The 19,317-nt window shown below is 37.0% G+C and overlaps 2 protein-coding genes across 4 annotated transcripts in view; one reads left to right on the top strand and one right to left on the bottom strand.

The window, feature by feature from the left end:
- Positions 1–19,317, bottom strand: part of LOC120421970 (CD151 antigen-like) — a 209,672-nt gene that overhangs the window by 159,091 nt on the left and 31,264 nt on the right. For all 3 annotated transcript variants that reach the window (XM_052708956.1, XM_039585279.2, XM_039585280.2), the window contains one exon: positions 4,317–4,986. In XM_052708956.1, the coding sequence (XP_052564916.1) occupies positions 4,317–4,487 (171 nt within the window). In that variant the 5' untranslated portion in view covers positions 4,488–4,986. The remainder of the gene's footprint in view (positions 1–4,316; positions 4,987–19,317) is intronic.
- LOC128092714 (uncharacterized) lies at positions 17,359–17,981 on the top strand. Its single transcript, XM_052707091.1, has 2 exons — positions 17,359–17,864; positions 17,960–17,981. Exons 1-2 carry the CDS (start codon positions 17,359–17,361, stop codon positions 17,979–17,981), a joined length of 528 nt encoding a protein of 175 aa, XP_052563051.1.

Genomic DNA, 19,317 nt, shown 5'->3' on the forward strand with positions numbered 1-19,317 from the left:
ATTTTTGAAAAGTTGGCATTTGATGTCCTCTAAAACATATCAAAAAATAAAAATTGTGTTTTTTTTTGCAAATCAAGTTTTAGTCAATTAAAGTTAAATTAAAAATTACAAAAAAAAATTACCTTGTATATTTTTTTTCAGTGTAGACCTAAAACTTTGCCGAAGACACCAAGTCGATCAAAAAATTCCTTCAAAAGAACAGATCTTCGAATTTTCATATATAATTTTTGTATGGACAGCTGCCTAAATTGTATGGAAAATTATATGGACAAACTAATGATGCAAAATGGCTTCTTTGGGCATACCAAAGGCACCTAAAAAGTTTCAGCCAAATTAAAAAATACTAAAAAAATCGAATGACTGAAATCTGAGAGCATAGCTTTGTTGCAATTATGAAATTACATGAACATTTCCACAAAAATACGTTTCTCTTGTATTTTGAAAAAGCAATTTTTTCTCGAAAAAATACTCAAAATTATTAATTTTGCTCAGGATTTTGATTTTGATCGGGATTTTTTTCATAAATTTGAATGTAATAACACAACTTTTTGGAAATACTCTAAATTTCCACAAAAATACTAAAAATGTATGTTTTGTACAGTATGGATATCAAATGGTCGGGTTTTTTTTTCCTACATTTCGACAGTAAAAAATATGTTTTGTGAAATACCGAAATTTTTCACAAAACAAGTTTTTTTTTAAATTTTGTTTTTTTTCCATATTAGCATAAAATGATTGGGATTCTTTTTTATACATTTCGATAGATTTTTTATGAAAATATTCAAAATTTCCACAGAACTACGTACTTTTGAAAATATTCTCAACATTTAATTTATTATTATATGCGTATCACATAACCGGATTCTGTTTGCAAAAAAACAAAAAAAAATGTTTGTAAAATACGTAGTTTTGTGAAAATTTCGAGTGATAAAAAAAAATGTGTTATTACTTTTTAAATGTATGGAAAAATCCTGATCATTTGAGACCCACTGTATAAAAACTTGAATTTTTAGTATTTTTCGAAAATACGTGAGAACGTTGCAAATATTCTTTGAAATTCATTTGCAAATATTTGCCAGGGCCTAATTTTGTGAAATTTTTACTGCTTTCAAAAAAATGTGTGTAATAACTTTTAAAATGTTTAAAAAATCCCGATCATTTGATATCCATATTATAAAAACAAAACATTTTTTTGGTATTTTTTCGAAAACTGTGCACAGCAAAAAATCCGATGGTAAAATCGCATGCAAAAGCATGCACATCACCTTTGTGAGCAAAAGCATGTAATATTGTATGGGTAATTCTCTACCAACTCACACGAAATCGGGAAAAATTGCCCCGACCCCTCTTCGATTTGCGTGAAACTTTGTCCTAAGGGGTAACTTTTGTCCCTGATCACGAATCCGAGGTCCGTTTTTTGATATCTCGTGACGGAGGGGCGGTACGACCCCTTCAATTTTTGATCATGCGAAAAAATAGGTGTTTTTCAATAATTTGCAGCCTGAAACGGTGATGAGATAGAAATTTGGTTTCAAAGAGACTGTTATGTAAAATTCAATGCCCGATTTAATGGCTTACTCAGAATTCCGAAAAAACGTATTTTTCATAGAAAAAAACACTAAAAAAGTTTTAAAATTTCTCCCATTTTCCGTTACTCGACTGTAAAAATTTTTGGAACGTGTCATTTTAAAGGAAATTTAATGTACTTTTCGAACCTACATTGACCCAGAAGGGTCATTTTTTCATTTAGAACAAAATTTTTCATTTCAAAATTTCGTATTTTTCTAACTTTGCAGGGTTATTTTTTAGAGTGTAACAATGTTCTACAAAGTTGTAGAGCAGACAATTACAAAAATTTTGATATGTAAACATAAAAGGTTTGCTTATAAACATCACGAGTTATCACGATTTTACGAAAATAGTTTTGAAAAAGTTGGTCGTTGCGATCATGGCCGTTCATCGTCACCCGTGACAGACACGGGCGACGAAACAAAAACAAACGCAAAAAGCAACTTTTTCAAAACTTTTTTTTCGTAAAATCGCGATAACTCGTGATGTGATGAATTTTTGTAATTGTCTGCTCTACAATTTTACATAAAATTCCCTTTGTCACCAAATTTCTATCTCATCACCGTTTCAGGCTGCAAATTATTGAAAAACACCTCTTTTTTCGCCTGTTCAAAAATTTAAGGGGTCATACCGCCCCTCCGTCACGAGATATCAAAAAACGGACCTCGGACTCGTGATCAGGGACAAAAGATACTCCTTAAGACAAAGTTTCACGCAAATCGAAGAGGGGTCGGGGCAACTGCTGAGTGAGTTGGCGGAGAATTACCCATGTTATAACTTTTGAAATGTTTGAAAAAATCTAAATCAAAATTTTAATGGAAAAAGAAGTCTTATCAACTGAAAAACCTGCGTTTAAAATCATATTTAGCATGTGTGGGACGAAGAAAAATATTTCTTATTAAAAAATATTTTAATTAAAATTTGTGAAATTCCGTTGTATAGTACCGCAAAAATTTTTTTTTGGCGAAAATGAAAATCGCCCATACACAGAAAAAAAAAGTTGAATTTTGGAATGTTGAAAATTTGGTAGGTTGAAGATTACCTCTTTTTTTGAGTAATATTACATAAAAATGTGTAAAAATGTGAACCTGATGAATATTCATCAAAAACTGATGAAAATTCATCATTTTCTGGGGTAAAATTCAACATTTTTTTAGCCACAAAATCTGTCACCATTTCCTGATGAATATTACCATCATTTTTTTTTCTGTGTATATGAATAAAAAACTTTAACTAATAATTTCAAAACAACTGTAAGTAAAAGACATGTTTAAACTTTTTTTCATTCAAATGTTAATACCATGGCTTGTGGTTTATTTTAATTTTTTTTGGCCAGTCAAGGACCATAATCTTCGAACAATATTTGCAACGGCCTAATTTATAGCATTTCTATAGTTTTTGTTTTGGACCAAACTTACACCTTTGGAAAGGGTGAAATTTGGCCAAATCAGAACAAAACCGATGTTTGAACACAAACACAAAATCCTGCTCAAAATTATTCTGTGAAGTTAAAAAAAAGTAACATAGATTTTTCTGGAGGTTTTTTGGAGCCTTTTTTGTTTTAATAAATACAGAGTACGGTTCCAGCGGACAACCCAGCGTTCCCTCCTGGATGGGGGCGGTCGTTTGCGAGCGTGGTCGCTGCCGGTAGCGGCGATGCAACCCAGCAAGGAGTCACCGAGGAAGATCTCTTCACCCTGCCGGAGTTCTTTGCTCTCGCGGGGGAGATGATGACGCGGTTTCGGACCTGCCGTAACAAGGCGGAGCAATTTCTGGCCCTCGGGGAGCTGATGATCAAGCACATCTATAAAGGATAAAAAATTGTGATCTAGTTTTAAGCTTTCTCTATTTCTATCCCCTTTCCCTTGCAATTTTAGTATGTTTTTTTTTTCTTATCTTTTTCTTACTTTCGGTAACCCCTTAACTACAAGCAACAATTGTTCCAAAATGGATTATGATGTAACACACAGCTGAAAGGAACTCCAAAACTCTGTTATGTATTACAAAAGAACTTATTGTATATTGATAATTCACCAATAAAACCGAATTGAAATTGAAAAAAAAAAATACAGAGGATACAATATTTAAAAACCAATTATCGCTAGAGACAAGATAGCTTGATTGTATTTTTTTTTTTACTTTTGAATAAGAATTTCAGCTTTCACTTAAAAAAATGTTTACAGCGGCTTTATTTTGATAATTAACACCTAAACTCCCAAGCTCGAGAAAAAGTGTGAATTTCCATACAAATTCCCCCTTTTTCTCGAGCTTGGTAGTTTAGGTGTTAAGGCAATAGTTCAGTTCAGTTTTATCTTGGTCTTTTTTATCCATTTGTGGCTCTTAAATAATTTTTAATTACAGTAGTAATATTAGATAAACAATATCACCCAAAGGGTCACAATCTGTGTCGCCTAGTTTTGCACTCTGTGCACACCACATGGTCTCGTAACCGTTTATGAACAGAAATAAAACAAGGAAAGTCTACTGCATCCCGACCTGGCATCAGACGGAAACTTTAAACCTCTTGCGCGAAGAAATCCTATCATTTCTTACGGATGCTAGCATGACCGTATAATTACGACAGAAAATTGAGGAAATCGTGCTTCGGGGTCGGGAAAAACTTGAGAGGAAAATGATAAATAAAAATAAAAATTGCTCCAACCTGGGCGGAAAAGTTATGATATTTCATCGATAAACTTAATTAAAAATTAAACAGAAGCTCCCTCTCGTCGAGGGTGTGTACTTACGAAGAAGATGATGTTGAAGATATGGAGCACGTATTTAACGAAATTGATGCTGCAGCAGTCCGAGTCACGAGTTTTGTGAGCTTTCTTGGCGCCTCCGTGCCCATTCTGGGACGCGTAGCTGGTCGTCGGAACCACCAGCGGTGCCGGTACCGATTTCTTCTTTTTGGCCATAATTTCACTCGGCGCTACAGGACACTACAGGACACTTTTTGTTACCCCTCCCGGCTTCTTCCGATGATTCTATTTATGACTCGCCCGGTGAAATTTCACTCCCGTGGCCCCAAGAAATGGCCAATAATTTTTAAACTAAAACTCCGAGGGTGCCCAATTTTCCTCCTCGAGATTCATGACTCTTTGTTCCGTTCCGACCGAGGTCAATTAGTTCGAATGTTGGCCGTCGGCCTCGCCTTCCTCATATCATAACGAAGACTAAAATGTATTGATTGGACGCACGTACAGCATCATTAGTGCAAGGGACGAACGCACATGTCCGAGCATAATTCAATCGTCGTCGACGTCGTCTTCTGGGTTGACCGTTCTGGGCCGATTCTTGGTCGCTCCTGCGGACATGGCCGGAGCGAATTGGTGACACAAATGAGCTCGATCGGACGCAGATCTTGGATTGTCCGGGTCTGGGTCGTCGGTGTGTTGAGGGCACGCAGGAATTGATCTGGAAAATAAATTGGAGAGAAATGAACAAAAGCGAGTATTGTCTCGGCGTCTTCTGTGGTCAATGAACGGAGTTGTTTGAATGGCAGTGGCAGGGTTGGTATAATTTTGGATTTTTTTAAATAATCAAAAAAAAAAATCGTGATTTGTTTTTAAGTTAAATTTATGCAAGATGCTTTTAAAGTAATATTTATCAACTTTTTTTTATTTTGATGTTTTTTACATTTTGACGTTTTTATATTTTTATATTTTTCATAAAATAAATTGTCCAACATGTCCAACCAAGACTTCAGAAAAGAGCTGGTCAAATCTCTGTTCTCGCAACTTGCTGAACACGCATTCTCTGCGCTTTCCTTCCGAGCATTACGGAGCGCTCAAGTCGAAAAGCCGCGGTAGCATAAATCGACCTCTCACCACCGTTCGTTCCTTTGCTACTGCTGAAAGTAGGTAGCAAAGCATAAACGTCTCCGATCTGATCTGGGTACGAAGGAAGTATGTGAATGCGAAAGGGAACATGGGGAGGAAAACTTAATTAGCTTTACGTGTGCAGGTCTTTGACAAAGTGCTTATTGCTGTTATCGGCCGTACGCGATCGTGTTCCACGGAGACGGAACCCAGAGGTCTTTAAGGCAGTCTGTGGTGTCCCGTGGGAGGTTCGTTCCCGGAGTTACACTGAAGAAAAAGCTTGAAGATTTGTTTTTTTTTGCCAAATTCAGTTGAATTTACTGTGTAGATAATATTTCAAAATAATAATTTTAGATATTAATTTGCCGGAACATTTTTTTCCGTGCACCTGTGTTATCCGATGACGGCTAAGATATGAAATATGTAATAGCTGAGATTATAAACTGATGTTGGTGCGGCGTAGCTTTTATATCTTCAAAGGAATGAACATTAGCTTGATATGTTCGCAGCAACAGAAGCAGTTGAACAGGGTTTAGTGGAAAGAATGTTCAGAAAATGGAAAATCTAAAGTACATGCCAACTTGTAATGATGATAGGTTTCATTAGAGAATGTGAAAATATTTTCTAAATAAACAAGTTTCTCTTCTTATCAGATTTAAATAGCTGTTTCTATTTAAAGAACCAATTTAAAAAAACTTGCAAATTTAATTAAAATTAATTTATGAATTCATCTAATGAAATCAGGCCTAAATTAGTTCAGCACTATCAGAACCCTAAAAAAGCGTTAATACCTATCACGCTCGAAATTGAATCCATTCTAAGTGTTCAAGTTTGTTGAACTTAGTCCTATTAGAGGTTTTGCTGCCTTCAAAGCCACCACAAATCAAATCCAACATTGGTGTCACAATCGTACGTTCGTTCATTCACTCCAAGTCACGAGCTCCATTTGGCACATTTTCATTACAGACCTCCCTTTCAATACACTTGCAAGTGGGAGACAACACTTCCGGCATCGTTAAATCAACACGTACCACAATAAAAACAAATAATGCTAACTTAATTTATGCTCGCATGTCTGGTGGTAACAAATTGCAAAACTTTTGCCTTCCTTACTTCCCATTTCGGCTTCGGTCCTTCCCCAGAACTTCAAAATCAATCAATCTCGGAGGCTCGGTGTTGTGGAAGTTGTCGTCAAAAGTTGACGTTATTGGACGTTTCGTACGACCGACGGTTCTACCCGTTTTCAGAACCAAACAGCGAAAAACAACACCCATTCGAGTGTCGTAAACTTCCACGAACGAATATACAAGAAACAGAAGCTCAACCAGGAAAAGAAAAACTCACGACGACCAATAAACCAAGCTTCAAAGTCATAAATTTGATTGCTCCATCATTAGAAGGAGGAAGGGGGGCTTCTCAAGCCCCCGCAAAACGATGTGGTATGCCACAACATTTGCGGGAAAATCAAACGCGAATTTTCCCACCCTCCCACTCCCCACAAAGCAAAAATTTGTTTCATACCAGAAACTTCCCATTTCATTGCAATGGACGAGAAAAGTCCATGGACCAGCACCGACATTCGTTCACTCGTTGGGTGTGGTTTGGTGTGCGGGAGAGTGGTGGTGGTGGTGGTACATGAAATAAGGATCCCATTAGCATTCCATTATTTGTTGCTATTGGGAAAGTTTCAAACTTTACACAAATTTCAACTCAACTGCTTCCGTTTTGGACGTCGGGCGTAGAACGCCGCCGTGCATTCTTGGGCCCGGAATGGTACCGGTCGCTAGGGTGAATTTATTTTTTGTTTATTTAGTAATTTAAATTCTTAAGAGGCTACATTAATACTTTTCACGCTAAAAATGCAATTTTCACGGGATCCGACATTCCAAAACAAAAAAAATCACATTTTATGTTTAGACTACACATGAAAAAAAATTCTGTGTAAAATCGTATGCAAAAACATGCACATCACCTTTGTGAGCAAAAGCAAAAGTATAAGAAAACGTGAAGCATGTACGGCAGAAAAAAAAATATTTTTGCTCACCCCAAAAATAACATCAATCTGGTGAGAGTCATATCGAGATTACCATGTCAGCGCCCCAACCATCTCGGCTATCTCGCCGCTGTGATATTGGCTTGATCAACACCGATGTAGCTGTAAGTTCCCCATACATCGTATACAGTTAGTTCAGTATATGACGTACGGGAAACCTACTGGTACATCGGCGTTGAACCCAACAATTACAAGTCGTTTAGATAGCCGAGATGGTTGGGGCGCGGACTTTGTAATCTAGATGGGACTCTCACCAGATTGTTGTTTATTTGGGGTGTGCAAAATCTTTTTTTTTTCTTTTTGTACATGCTTTTTGTGTACACGTTTTCTCATACAATATTACATGCTTTTGCTCACAAAGGTGATGTGCATGCTTTGCATACGATTTTAAAATCGGATTTTTTGCTGTGTACAGAAACAATCAATATGTTTTTTTACATAAATTTTTAAAGTGACACTAATATACAATCTATTCTAAATTTCTAATTTTCTTTGTTCTTTTAAATCACGTAAAAATGCATTTAACATTGTCTACAGAATAGAACTAAAGCAAAGATTAGAGTAAAATGTGTGAAACTGACTTTAGACATTATTGTTTTTTAGAAAACGTATTTTTAAATCCACGGGAACATCAAACCAAGTCAACAAATTTCGTGAAAATACCATTCTTCTAAAAAGACATGATGAAAAAAAATATTGTACAGGAAAATGAAGTGCAATCTTGGAAGGTTGAAAATTTGGTTGGGTCTTTTTTGATACCTGTTTTTTGAGTAAAATAAAAAAATGTAATTCAACAGAACCTGATGAAAATTTAATCAGTTCCTGATGAATAATTTCATCTTTTTGACACAAAATCCGTAATTATTCCCAGATTTAATTGGACTATTTTCTTCTGTGCATTATTTTAAATTAATTTATTTTGTATAAACCAAGCTTAAATCATCTAATTTCTTCTGTTATTCTACCTTCAAAATAAAAGGTTGAATTGTTATTAGAAAGGATGAAAATATGGTTTTATGTGTGTTGTGTGTGTGTTCAACCAACCAAACGGGACCACGCGGCCACTTCTTACAAATTGAGTTGTTTCCATGTATTTTTAGATCTACTTTCTATACATGCAAATAACTCGCATAGGCATTTGGAAGGTGTTAGCTCTGCCGAGCTTCGGTGACCCATTCCTACGCTGGCTAGCCGAGCGCGAGGTACCGTAAACCGGGGTGACTTTGATAGGATTTCAATTTGTTTTTGGAACATTTTCCAACTGGTAAGGTTTTTCTTAAGACTGTTATTTTTAAAACATGTACTGGGGTAGCCCACATGAGGTCCATACACCATTTTTGAAAAAAAAAATATTTCAATAGTGTTTAAAATAATAGTTACGTTAAAAATTCTTAGTTTGAATTCCGGGGTGACTTTGATAGTGCAGCGACCTCAAATTTAAATCATTAAATTTGTCCATTTGTCGATCCTCACCACAGTTCTGACCATGCGCGCTTACGCAAGCATAAATAATTTTACCCGTCGACTCGCGTTGCGCGACAAATAATTAAGCTTATGTACAGGTGTGGATCATGAGTCATCCTCACCTGAAAAGCCCTTTATTAAATTTCGCCAATTGTTAGGCAATCAAAATGGTTAAGCTTTCAATTATGAATGTGCGATGTTATTACACAGGGGAAATTGAGGGTGTGGCTTAACCAAATTCATTGGCATGTTCGTTCAATGGAGAATTCGACCTTCTCATTATTGACCAACATTTTTGAAAATGTTTTAGGAACATAATTTTGATATTCCAATAACATAATTTAAAGTTTCACGACAATGGTTCGAACCCATGATTCCGATTTTGAGGTGTACTCACTACACCATACGGAAAGTCATGAAGAATTGCAGAGGTCTACATAATTTAATTCATGAGGTTCATCGATGCTTCTCATCGAAACGGACCACTTTTAGTAGAACAAAATTTAGTAGAGTTTTCGGGGACTGACTATAAAAACCCCAAAATTCTTGAGGAGGGCAGTTAGTTCCAGTTAGTTCCAGTCAGTTCCAGCCAGTTCAAGCCCAGTCCAGTTCCAGATCCTGAAGAAGCCCCAGACCAGCCGGACCCGCCAGCAGCCACCAGTAGCAGAGGCCCCAGTCCAGCCGGACTTAGCGGTGGAGGCCGCAGTCCGCCGGGACTTAGCCGCTGTGAAGAGTCCGCCGGGACTTAGCCGCTGTGAAGAGTCCGCCGGGACTTAGCCGCTGTGAAGAGTCCGCCGGGACTTAGCCGCCGTGAAGAGTCCGCCGGGACTTAGCCGCCGTGAAGAGTCCACCCGGGACTTAGGAGTTCGGGTCTGGCATGGTTCGGCGAAAAGGTCTGGAGGACAAGTCTGGCTTCAACGTAGAGAATTGGCTCGACGAAAGTCTTAATGAAATTAGCAACAAATAGTTGAGTGATGTGATCGTGCGCGTAAAAGTTGAGAGTGTTACCGCAAAAATGTAATCTTTAAAAAAGTGTAATATACAAATAAGTGAAGTTTACTGATCTGTTTTGACTCTTCAAGTAAATATCACAAAAATCCTGAAAGCCTAAACCGCTCGGGCCGTTCAGGTGGTGACTAGCGGAAAGCAACGCTGTGTGTGTTTGGACACGCCATTTTGATTGGACAAAATCGAGAGTTGAAAATGTGACTATGTGTGAAAATTAATGAACAAAATGATTTCGCGAAGTAACAAACAGTTTAAATAGTGTAAAAAAAACGTTAAATTGAAGAAAATGTTATGTGAGGAGTTCTAAGATGGAAGCAAATGTGCAGCAGTACGAGATGGAACCAAAACGGGCTCGACCAATGGCAGAAGCATCGAAAATTTCGAAACCGGCCAACGATGGACAACACTAGGGATTCAACAATGACGAGATCATCTGGATCAACTGGAGACGAAATTCGGCCGCATCGGACACCCAAGAAGACGACCATGGAAATCTGGCAGTTTAGGGTGAGTAAACAAAAGTTATACCGAAATTTGATGTAAATAGTTAAAAACACGCTTAAAAGGGTGCACAGCAACCAAGGAAGTTGTTGTCTTCTTATGCCAAAATTGACAAACTTACGGACCCAATCCTGCACAAATCTGATTGTAAAAACAGGCAAATTTTGTTGTAAATCACTTAGTAGACAGTACTTTAGGGGATGAATAAAACATTATATCGATAGTTCCCGTAGTTTCGAAAATACTAAAATATCTGTAACAAAAATCTTGGTGCAAAAGCTCTTGTTGATGTGCACCGTTAAAGATGGCGAATTTGGAGATGACGGATTTAATCCAGCTTATTCCAGAATTTGATGGGTCATTAGACTCACTGGAGCAATTTTTAATATTAATAGATTATTATGCTGATCAAATTCCTGAAGGCGAAGATCAGAGTAAATTTTTAAATATTGTTTTTATGAAACTAAAATTTAAAGCAGCAGCACGTATTAACCGAATTTATGCAAGCACTTGGGAAGAAACCAAGGCAAATTTAATTAGAGAGTTTGGTATCAAAACTACTTTTGGTAGTATAATTGAACAAATTGAAACTCTGAAACAAGGACGGGATGAATCATTTAAATCATATGCAGGAAGAGTTCTCGACATAAAATACGAAATCATAAAAATTGATCAAAGTTACAACGAAAATTCATTTACAGCTTATAGCTTAAAAAGCCACTTTATAGTTGGAATTATAAATAATGAAATCAAAGAAATTGCCACGAATAATCGTCATATGAAGTTGGAAAATTTGTTAGAATTTTTAGAAAATGAACGAATTGACAGAGAGTCTTTAAGAACTCTCGAACAAAGGTTACTTGCTAGTACTGAAAATTCAAACCATAATTTTGACAGAAAATTCAGAAATTTCAGATACAATAAAAAAACAAATTTTTATCAAAGAAATGATTATCAAGCTAACAAATTTTATGAATGTTATAAAACGAATAAAGCAAAGAGCACTTTTAAACGAACTTATACAAATAGTCGACGCAATAAAAATCAAATTCCAAATAATTTTAAAATGCAATTTAACGAATACATTCCACCACATGAAACATTAAAAATCAATTTCAATAATGATTCAATATTTTATGCAAATATTGCTACCTTGGCAAGGCCAACAAAATTTCACAAATTTATAATTGACTCCGCATCATGTTACAATTTTGTAAGATGGGATGTGGTTAGTAATATGCGTTTAACTAACATTGATTTCAACGATAGAATTTCCATTAGAGGGGTTCATGGAATAGCAGAAGATACAGTAGGATCTGTAAATATGATTTTATTGATAGGAAATTCAAAATACGAGGAAAAGTTTTACATTTTGAAGCATTTTGCTGATGTTGCAATTCTTGGAGCACATTTTCTAAAGAAATACACCTTATATATTAGTCAAAGTTTCGACAACATAGTTTTACGAACGCCTGACACAAATAATATGCAATATAATAATCATGAAATGACCAATTTATTTAGAATCAATGACATTGAAAATATAAACAAAGTAAATATGACAGGTATTGGAGCAAATAGTTATGACAATTTTAATACAAATTATGATAAAAATAATGAAAATAATTATGATTATGACAATGGCCGTAATGGCAGAATTCAACCATGCATTGAAGATTATTATGACGATCAAATTGAAATTGATGATGATAACCAAGATTACCAAAAAGAGATGAATTTAGAAAATGATCGGGATTATGATGTGATTGAAAACATGAAGCATGAAAAACTTACAGGCAACGACAGAATGAGAAAAATTTATGAATTGGTTAAAACAGACCACTTGAAAGGTGATATCAATCAAGAAATTAATAATATTTTGCATGATTTTAATGAAATATTTTATTTAGAAGGTGACGAGTTGACTTATACCAATTTAACCATGCACGATATAGAGACAACAACTGAAATTCCAATTAACAAAAGACAATATAGATTTCCTGAAGCCACCAAGAAACACGTAGAAGAACAAGTGGAAGAAATGCTAAAATTAGGGATAATACGCCCAAGTAAAAGTCCGTGGAATGCACCGGTATTATGCATCCCAAAGAAAGACTTAGACGCCGAAGGCAACAAACGCTACAGAATTGTAGTGGATTTTCGAGACCTAAATACAATTACTAAACCATTTGTGTATCCTATACCGCTTATTAGCGAAATTTTGGACAGTATTGGAGAAGCTCGATATTTCTCAACTATTGACTTGAAATCAGGATTTTATCAAATCCCAATCAACCCAAAGGATGCTGCGAAAACCGCTTTTTCAACATTTCTAGGACATTATGAATTTTTAAGAATGCCAATGGGACTGAAAAATAGTCCATCAACATTTCAAAAATTTACATTCACACTTATTTATGAAATAAAACCAGTTAATGCGTTTGTATATTTGGATGATATTATTGTATTCGGTAGAACTATCGAAGAACACAATGAAAATTTATATAAAGTTTTGAATGCATTACATGAACATAATTTAAAAGTTGAACCATCAAAATGTAAAATTTTACACAAAGAAGTCAGATATTTAGGTCATATTATTAGTGAAGAAGGGATTCGACCAACTAGTGAAAATATTGATACAATCAAAAACATGAAAAGGCCGCAGACGATTAAAAATGTGAGATCATTTTTGGGAACTGTTAATTTTTATGGAAAATTTATTCCAAACATTGCAGATAAACGTAAGCCACTTAATGCATTATTAAAGAAAAATGTGAAATTTATTTGGACAGAAGAATGTGAAAATGCTTTTGAAGAATTAAAGAACTATTTAATTTCAGAACCAGTTTTAGTTAGACCGAACTACAATGACAAATTTGTTTTGACAACTGATGCTAGCGATTATGCTATCGGAGCAGTTCTTACTAATGAGAAGTCAAATGATCACCCCATCGCTTACGCAAGTCGTGCGCTTATCGGGGCTGAAAGAAACTATTTTACTATTGAGAAGGAACTACTTGCTATTGTTTGGGCAGTAGACCATTTCAAACATTTTATTTATAACCAAGATTTTATCGTTTACACAGATCATAGACCGTTGGTAGCTCTATGGCATTTGAAGGAAACTTCACCAACTTTGACAAAACTTCGTTTGAAAATCCAAGGCATTGGATGTGAAATTCGTTACAAGCAAGGAAAGGAAAATGTGGTTGCAGATTTTCTCTCACGTTTGAATAATGATGAAGATCATGCAGATGATAAACAAGCATCAAAATTAGTAGCAATTACAACTCGTCAACAAGCAAAACAAAATAGACAAAATATTTCAGATAATCAAAACTCAACAAATACTCCAAACAGACAGAATTCATCTAAAAACATTACTAATTGGAATAATAATATGAATGGACTTCAACAAATTGACATAAATTTAGATAATGACGATGATAGCAACGATAAAACATTTACCTACAAGGATTTCCAAGATACAGATATCGATTTTAACGTTTTAAAATTTTCAAAAAATATTATACCACTTGAACAAGCCGAAGCTACATTTATGATATTAAACAGTGTTACGGTACACAAAGAATTGAGTAAATACATTAACCTTCCACATGGTATTAAGGATTACACCAATGAAAATATATTTGTATTCCCGCAAAAGAAAATTTGGGGTTTAATTTTGAATGGAACATATCGTTCAGCAGTTAAAAATGAAGAATTTTTCGATGGTTTATTTAAAAGCTTTAAAGATTATCCTGATTTTGCTAAAGATGCATCAGTTATACAAATTATTTCTCATAGAATATTTAAAACAGAGTTGGAACTAAACTTATTACGATTTTTTGCAATGAAACTTTCAAAGTCATTTACACTATATGCAACAGAAAATGAACGAATTTATGTAAAGCCAGAAGACAGAGATCAAGTGCTTAAAGATTTTCACGACGCACCGTTGGGTGGTCATGTCGGAGGTAAACGAATGATTAAAAGAATGAGTCCTCTTTTTACATGGGAAAATATGCGAAGAGATGTTTTGAATTATGTAAAGCAATGTGATTCTTGTCAAAAGAATAAAATATGGCCAGCAAATAAGATGCCAATGAAAATTACGACAACATCGTATGAACCCTTTGATAAAATTTATATGGATGTGGTTATGTTACCAATTTCTAATAATGGAAACAATTGTGGTCTTGTGATACAAGATGATTTGACAAGATTTTTGATTGTAGCTCCCATGGAAAACCAAGAAAGTACTACTGTTGCTAGAACTTTTGTCGAAAACTTTGTTTGTAAATTTGGTGCTCCTAAAGAAGTTGTAACCGATCGAGGTACAAACTTTGTAAGCAAATTATTGCAACATACATGCAAAATATTACACATTAAAAAGATCGTTACAAGTGCATATCATCCTCAAGCTAATTTAGTTGAGAGATCAAATAGAGAGTTAAAAATGTATTTACGAAATTTTATTGGCAAAGATCCACAATGTTGGGATGAATTGATACCATATTTTATGTTTGAATACAATACTACAGAAAATTCATCAACTGGATATTCTCCCTATGAACTTTTGTATGGAAGAAAAGCTACTATACCAAGCACAATTTATAAAATCAATGATTCAGATTTAAATTATGACGACTATATTTGTTCAATGAAAGATATATTCAAGGAGGCTCATGAAACTGCTAGAAACAACTTAATATTGTCAAAAGAAAAGAGAAGGGAAATTTATGACAAAAAGACAAATGATTGGGTACCAATGTGGGGAGATAGAGTTTTGGTACAAATGGTACAAACAGGAATTGGTCAAAAGTTACAAAATAAGTGGCGAGGCCCTTATGATATCGTTAAATTCAACAGCGATCAAACGACCACTATTAAAAATGGAAACAAATTTGAAGATGTACATAATAATAGACTAAGAAAATATAATGATTAACATATCACTAAATGATAGTTCAGAATGTACCCGTATTAAAATACATTTAACATATTTTTAACAATATACAATTAACATAATTTAAAATTAAATGCTCCAATACAAGACAAATATTTTTGACAATTACAGTACCATTAAAATAAAGGAAAAAAAATAAGCGAGTTATGCAATGAATGACATAGTATCATAAACGATCAATATCTAAAGACTGCAATGAATGAAAATATTTATTTTAACACACGGGATTATTTATGTACATTAAAAAAAATAATAATAATAATAATAAACTTATTGAACTGATATGATTGATGAATTAGAAAAAAACGATTGTTATCAAGAGAACTAAATGAATCAAACAAATGTGTTATAAATACCGATTTTTATATAGAAAAATAAACATGAAAAAAGAATATATGATTGATTTGATATGATAAATGAATGTTGAGTTAAACAAAATATGAATGATCATTTAAAAAAAAAAAAGAAATGCGCAAACAAGAATGTTATGAATTGTGATGAAAGATGTTTTACAAATGATAAAATTGATGGGATTTAAACAAGAAACAGATTAAGAAAAATACCAGTACTGAGTTTATACATAATTTTTTTTTTGACACGTGAAGCGATTATGATCAAATATAAACATAATAATGAAGCAGTGATGAAACACGTTAAAACAATTAAGAAGCTGTTGGGTTGCAATTTTGGGAATATACTTAATTGAGCTAAAATGGGTTAACAGGGTATTAGAAAAACAATGACGCAATTTTTAACTACAAATAAAAACAAATCAAACGGACTGAACAATAATGAAATTTGAACGACAGGCAAATGAAGATGGTGTGATTATTAAATGTTTCAAAACAACATGTATGCAAGTAAGAATGTGTGTGAGAATAATTGGACAAGGGAGGTGCACCCCAGAATGAATGTTGAATGTAAACATGTGTTTTATAATTTACTTAACAAAATATTAAGAATATATTTTCAGAATGTCATACGCTTATACGAAGGATTTACAGGAAACCATTGGAAAACAATCAAGAAGACAACAATATCAGCAAGGACGCTTGCAAAGACGAATATGGACTACAGCTCAAGAAAGGGTAAAATTTGTGAGTACATCGTGGGGAATCTAAAAAGATCGGAAAGAACGGTATAAGTTCCGATCTAGGGATACATAAACTGATAAAGCAACGCCAAAGGGATTAAAAAGTAGACAATTGTACTCTATGGGGAGAGTTTTATGTCGAATAAAGCTTCAAACAGTTGTAATCCATGGGGGGATTCAATATGTTAAAAACATTTCAAAACATTTGCACTATACGGGGATAGTCAAATGAAAATTAAAGGGAATGGATAAATGACTTGTGTGTGCGTGCGTCGCGCGTTGTTATTGCACTTCGATAGAGCTCCGCGAAAGTGACCCAAGAACCACCGATTTTCCGTTCCGTCGTGGCCGAAAGTGTGATTAATCATCGCCGAAGTGCGTCGCGAACCGGCATCGTGTGTTATAATTGGCCCGCAGTCGATGGCCGGGCAATAAAAGTGAATTTAGTTTTGCCATCCATCGTCGTCGTCGCGGGATAAACAGGCAGAACAAAGGGCGAAGTGTGGTCTAGCAACAAGACCAGTGGCAGTGCTATTGTGTCGACTGCGTATACGCACACTTGTCGAAACCGCGCGCGGTGTGCCGAGAGTGCAATTTTTGAAAAAAGGAAACGGGCAAAAAGTTTTAAACTTTTTTGTGAAAAAATATTTAATTAAATTTTAATATTGTGAAACATTGTGCGAGTAGTGAAACGCATTTACACACACAGAAGACGTCCTCTTCCGGGTATGAAGACCGTTAGGCTTCGAGATAAAAGCCACGTTACGGTGTCGTGAGAAAACCGGGGCTAAGTCTCGGTAGCCCTTAGGTGGTTCTCCACCCCGAGACTAGGTAGCGCAGCCCTGATAAGGCTGCCTACCGAAAACGAGGATCGCGAATGGCAAGAAGATTGGATATCCGGAACAAACGGCAGAAGCCCATTGAAAAGCAGATCACCGATTGGCGACTCGGTTCTTGGAACTGCAGGTCCCTAAACTTTCTGGGTTTCGAACTCGCTTTGGCGAATGAGTTGCAACCTCGCAACTTCGATGTTGTGGCACTGCAGGAGGTGTCCTTGGAGGAGAAGCAGGTGCTGGACTGGCCAGGTCAGCAGACCAATTCCAGATTCTTTCTGAGCGGCGGCACGGACAAGAAGCTGGGTACCGGCTTTATCGTGAGGGGTAAGATGCAGGATCGCGTGTTCGGCTTCACGGCGATCAGCGAGCGGATGTGCAAGTTAAGAATACGAGGCCGGTTCTTTAACTATAGCATTATCAACGTGCACTGCCCCCACGAAGAAAGACTCGATGACGAAAAGGAAACATTTTACGCGAAGCTGGAGGAGGAGTACGACAGCTGTCCGCGTCAAGATGTGAAAATCGTCATTGGGGACATGAACGCTCGGTTCGGCAGAGAGGAAATGTTTCGACCAACTATAGGCCCGGAAAGCCTACACATGGTCACGAACGACAACGGCCAACGCTGCATCGACTTCGCAGCCTCTCGTGGAATGGTGGTTAGAAGCACTTATTTCCCACGCAAGGACATCCATAAAGCCACCTGGACATCACCTGATCAACGGACGAAAACGCAAATCGACCACGTTCTGATCGACGGCCGATTCTTCTCGGACGTAACAAACGTACGCACCTTTCGCGGTGCGAATATTGACTCGGACCACTACCTAGTTGGAGTTGACATGCGCTCAAAGCTGTCGACGGTGTTCAACCAACGCCGAAGCCGGCGGGCCCCTCCGTTCAACACCGCGTGTCTGCAGAACGGAGATGTGGCCCACAGTTACGCGCAGCAGCTTGAAGCGAATCTGCCAGGTGAGGAGGAACTTGGCGCAGCCTCGCTCGAAGATGGTTGGAGTCGCATACGCTCAGCCATCGGCAGTGCAGCGGAAGCCACACTGGGTAGTGCGATCCGAGTCAGTCGAAACGATTGGTACGACGACGAGTGCCAGCGGATTACCGCCGAGAAGAAGGCAGCCTACGACAGGAAGCTGCACAAGGCGACGAGAGGGAACGTGGAACGGTACCGGCAGGCTCGGAATCGGCAGGTCGCGGTCTTCAAGCTTAAGAAGCGCCAGCAAGAAGACCGAGATTGTGCGGAAATGGAGCAGCTATTCCGAGCTAATGAAACGCGGAAGTTTTACGAGAAGGTGAACCGGTCCCGCAAAGGCTTCGTGCCGCGAGCCGACGTGTGCAGGGACAACGGTGGAAACCTGATCGTAAACAAGAGCGAGGTGTTGGAAAGGTGGAAGCAGTACTTCAACGAGCACCTCAACGGCGATGAAGCGGACGGAGACGGCGTTGGAGTCAACCTTGGAGCGCCCGCAGCTGATGAACAGTTCCCAGTGCCTGATCTGGAGACGGTGAAGAGGGAGATCAGGAAGCTGAAGAACAACAGAGCTGCCGGCAAGGATCGGTTACCCGGTGAGCTCTTCAAATATGGAGGAGAGAAACTGGCGAGGGCGCTTCACTGCGTGATCTCCAAGATCTGGGAGGAGGAGAAGCTACCGGAGGAATGGATGGATGGTGTCGTGTGTCCCATCTACAAAAAGGGCGATAAGCTGGACTGCGGCAACTACCGCGGCATTACGCTTATCAACGCGGCCTACAAAATCCTCTCCCAGATCCTCTGCCGTCAGCTGTCACCCTATGCAAGGAGGTTCGTGGGGCCCTACCAAGCGGGCTTCACTGGCGCGCGCGCCACCACGGACCAAATATTTTGTCTCCGACAAATCCTCGAGAAATGTCGTGAGTACAACGTGCCCACACATCACATCTTCATCGATTTCAAGGCGGCCTATGATACAGTCGACCGCGAGCAGCTATGGCAGATTATGCACGAG

This window comes from Culex pipiens, chromosome 2 (genome assembly GCF_016801865.2).
Source record: "Culex pipiens pallens isolate TS chromosome 2, TS_CPP_V2, whole genome shotgun sequence".
Taxonomy (NCBI): Eukaryota; Metazoa; Arthropoda; class Insecta; order Diptera; family Culicidae; genus Culex; species Culex pipiens.

Coding starts and splice junctions, on each gene's coding strand:
- LOC128092714 (XM_052707091.1), top strand. CDS start 17,359: ATGGCAAGAAGATTGGATATCCGGAACAAACGGCAGAAGCCCATTGAA. Junction 17,865..17,959: donor ATTGGGGACATGAACGCTCG/GTTCGGCAGAGA, acceptor TCGACTTCGCAG/CCTCTCGTGGAATGGTGGTT.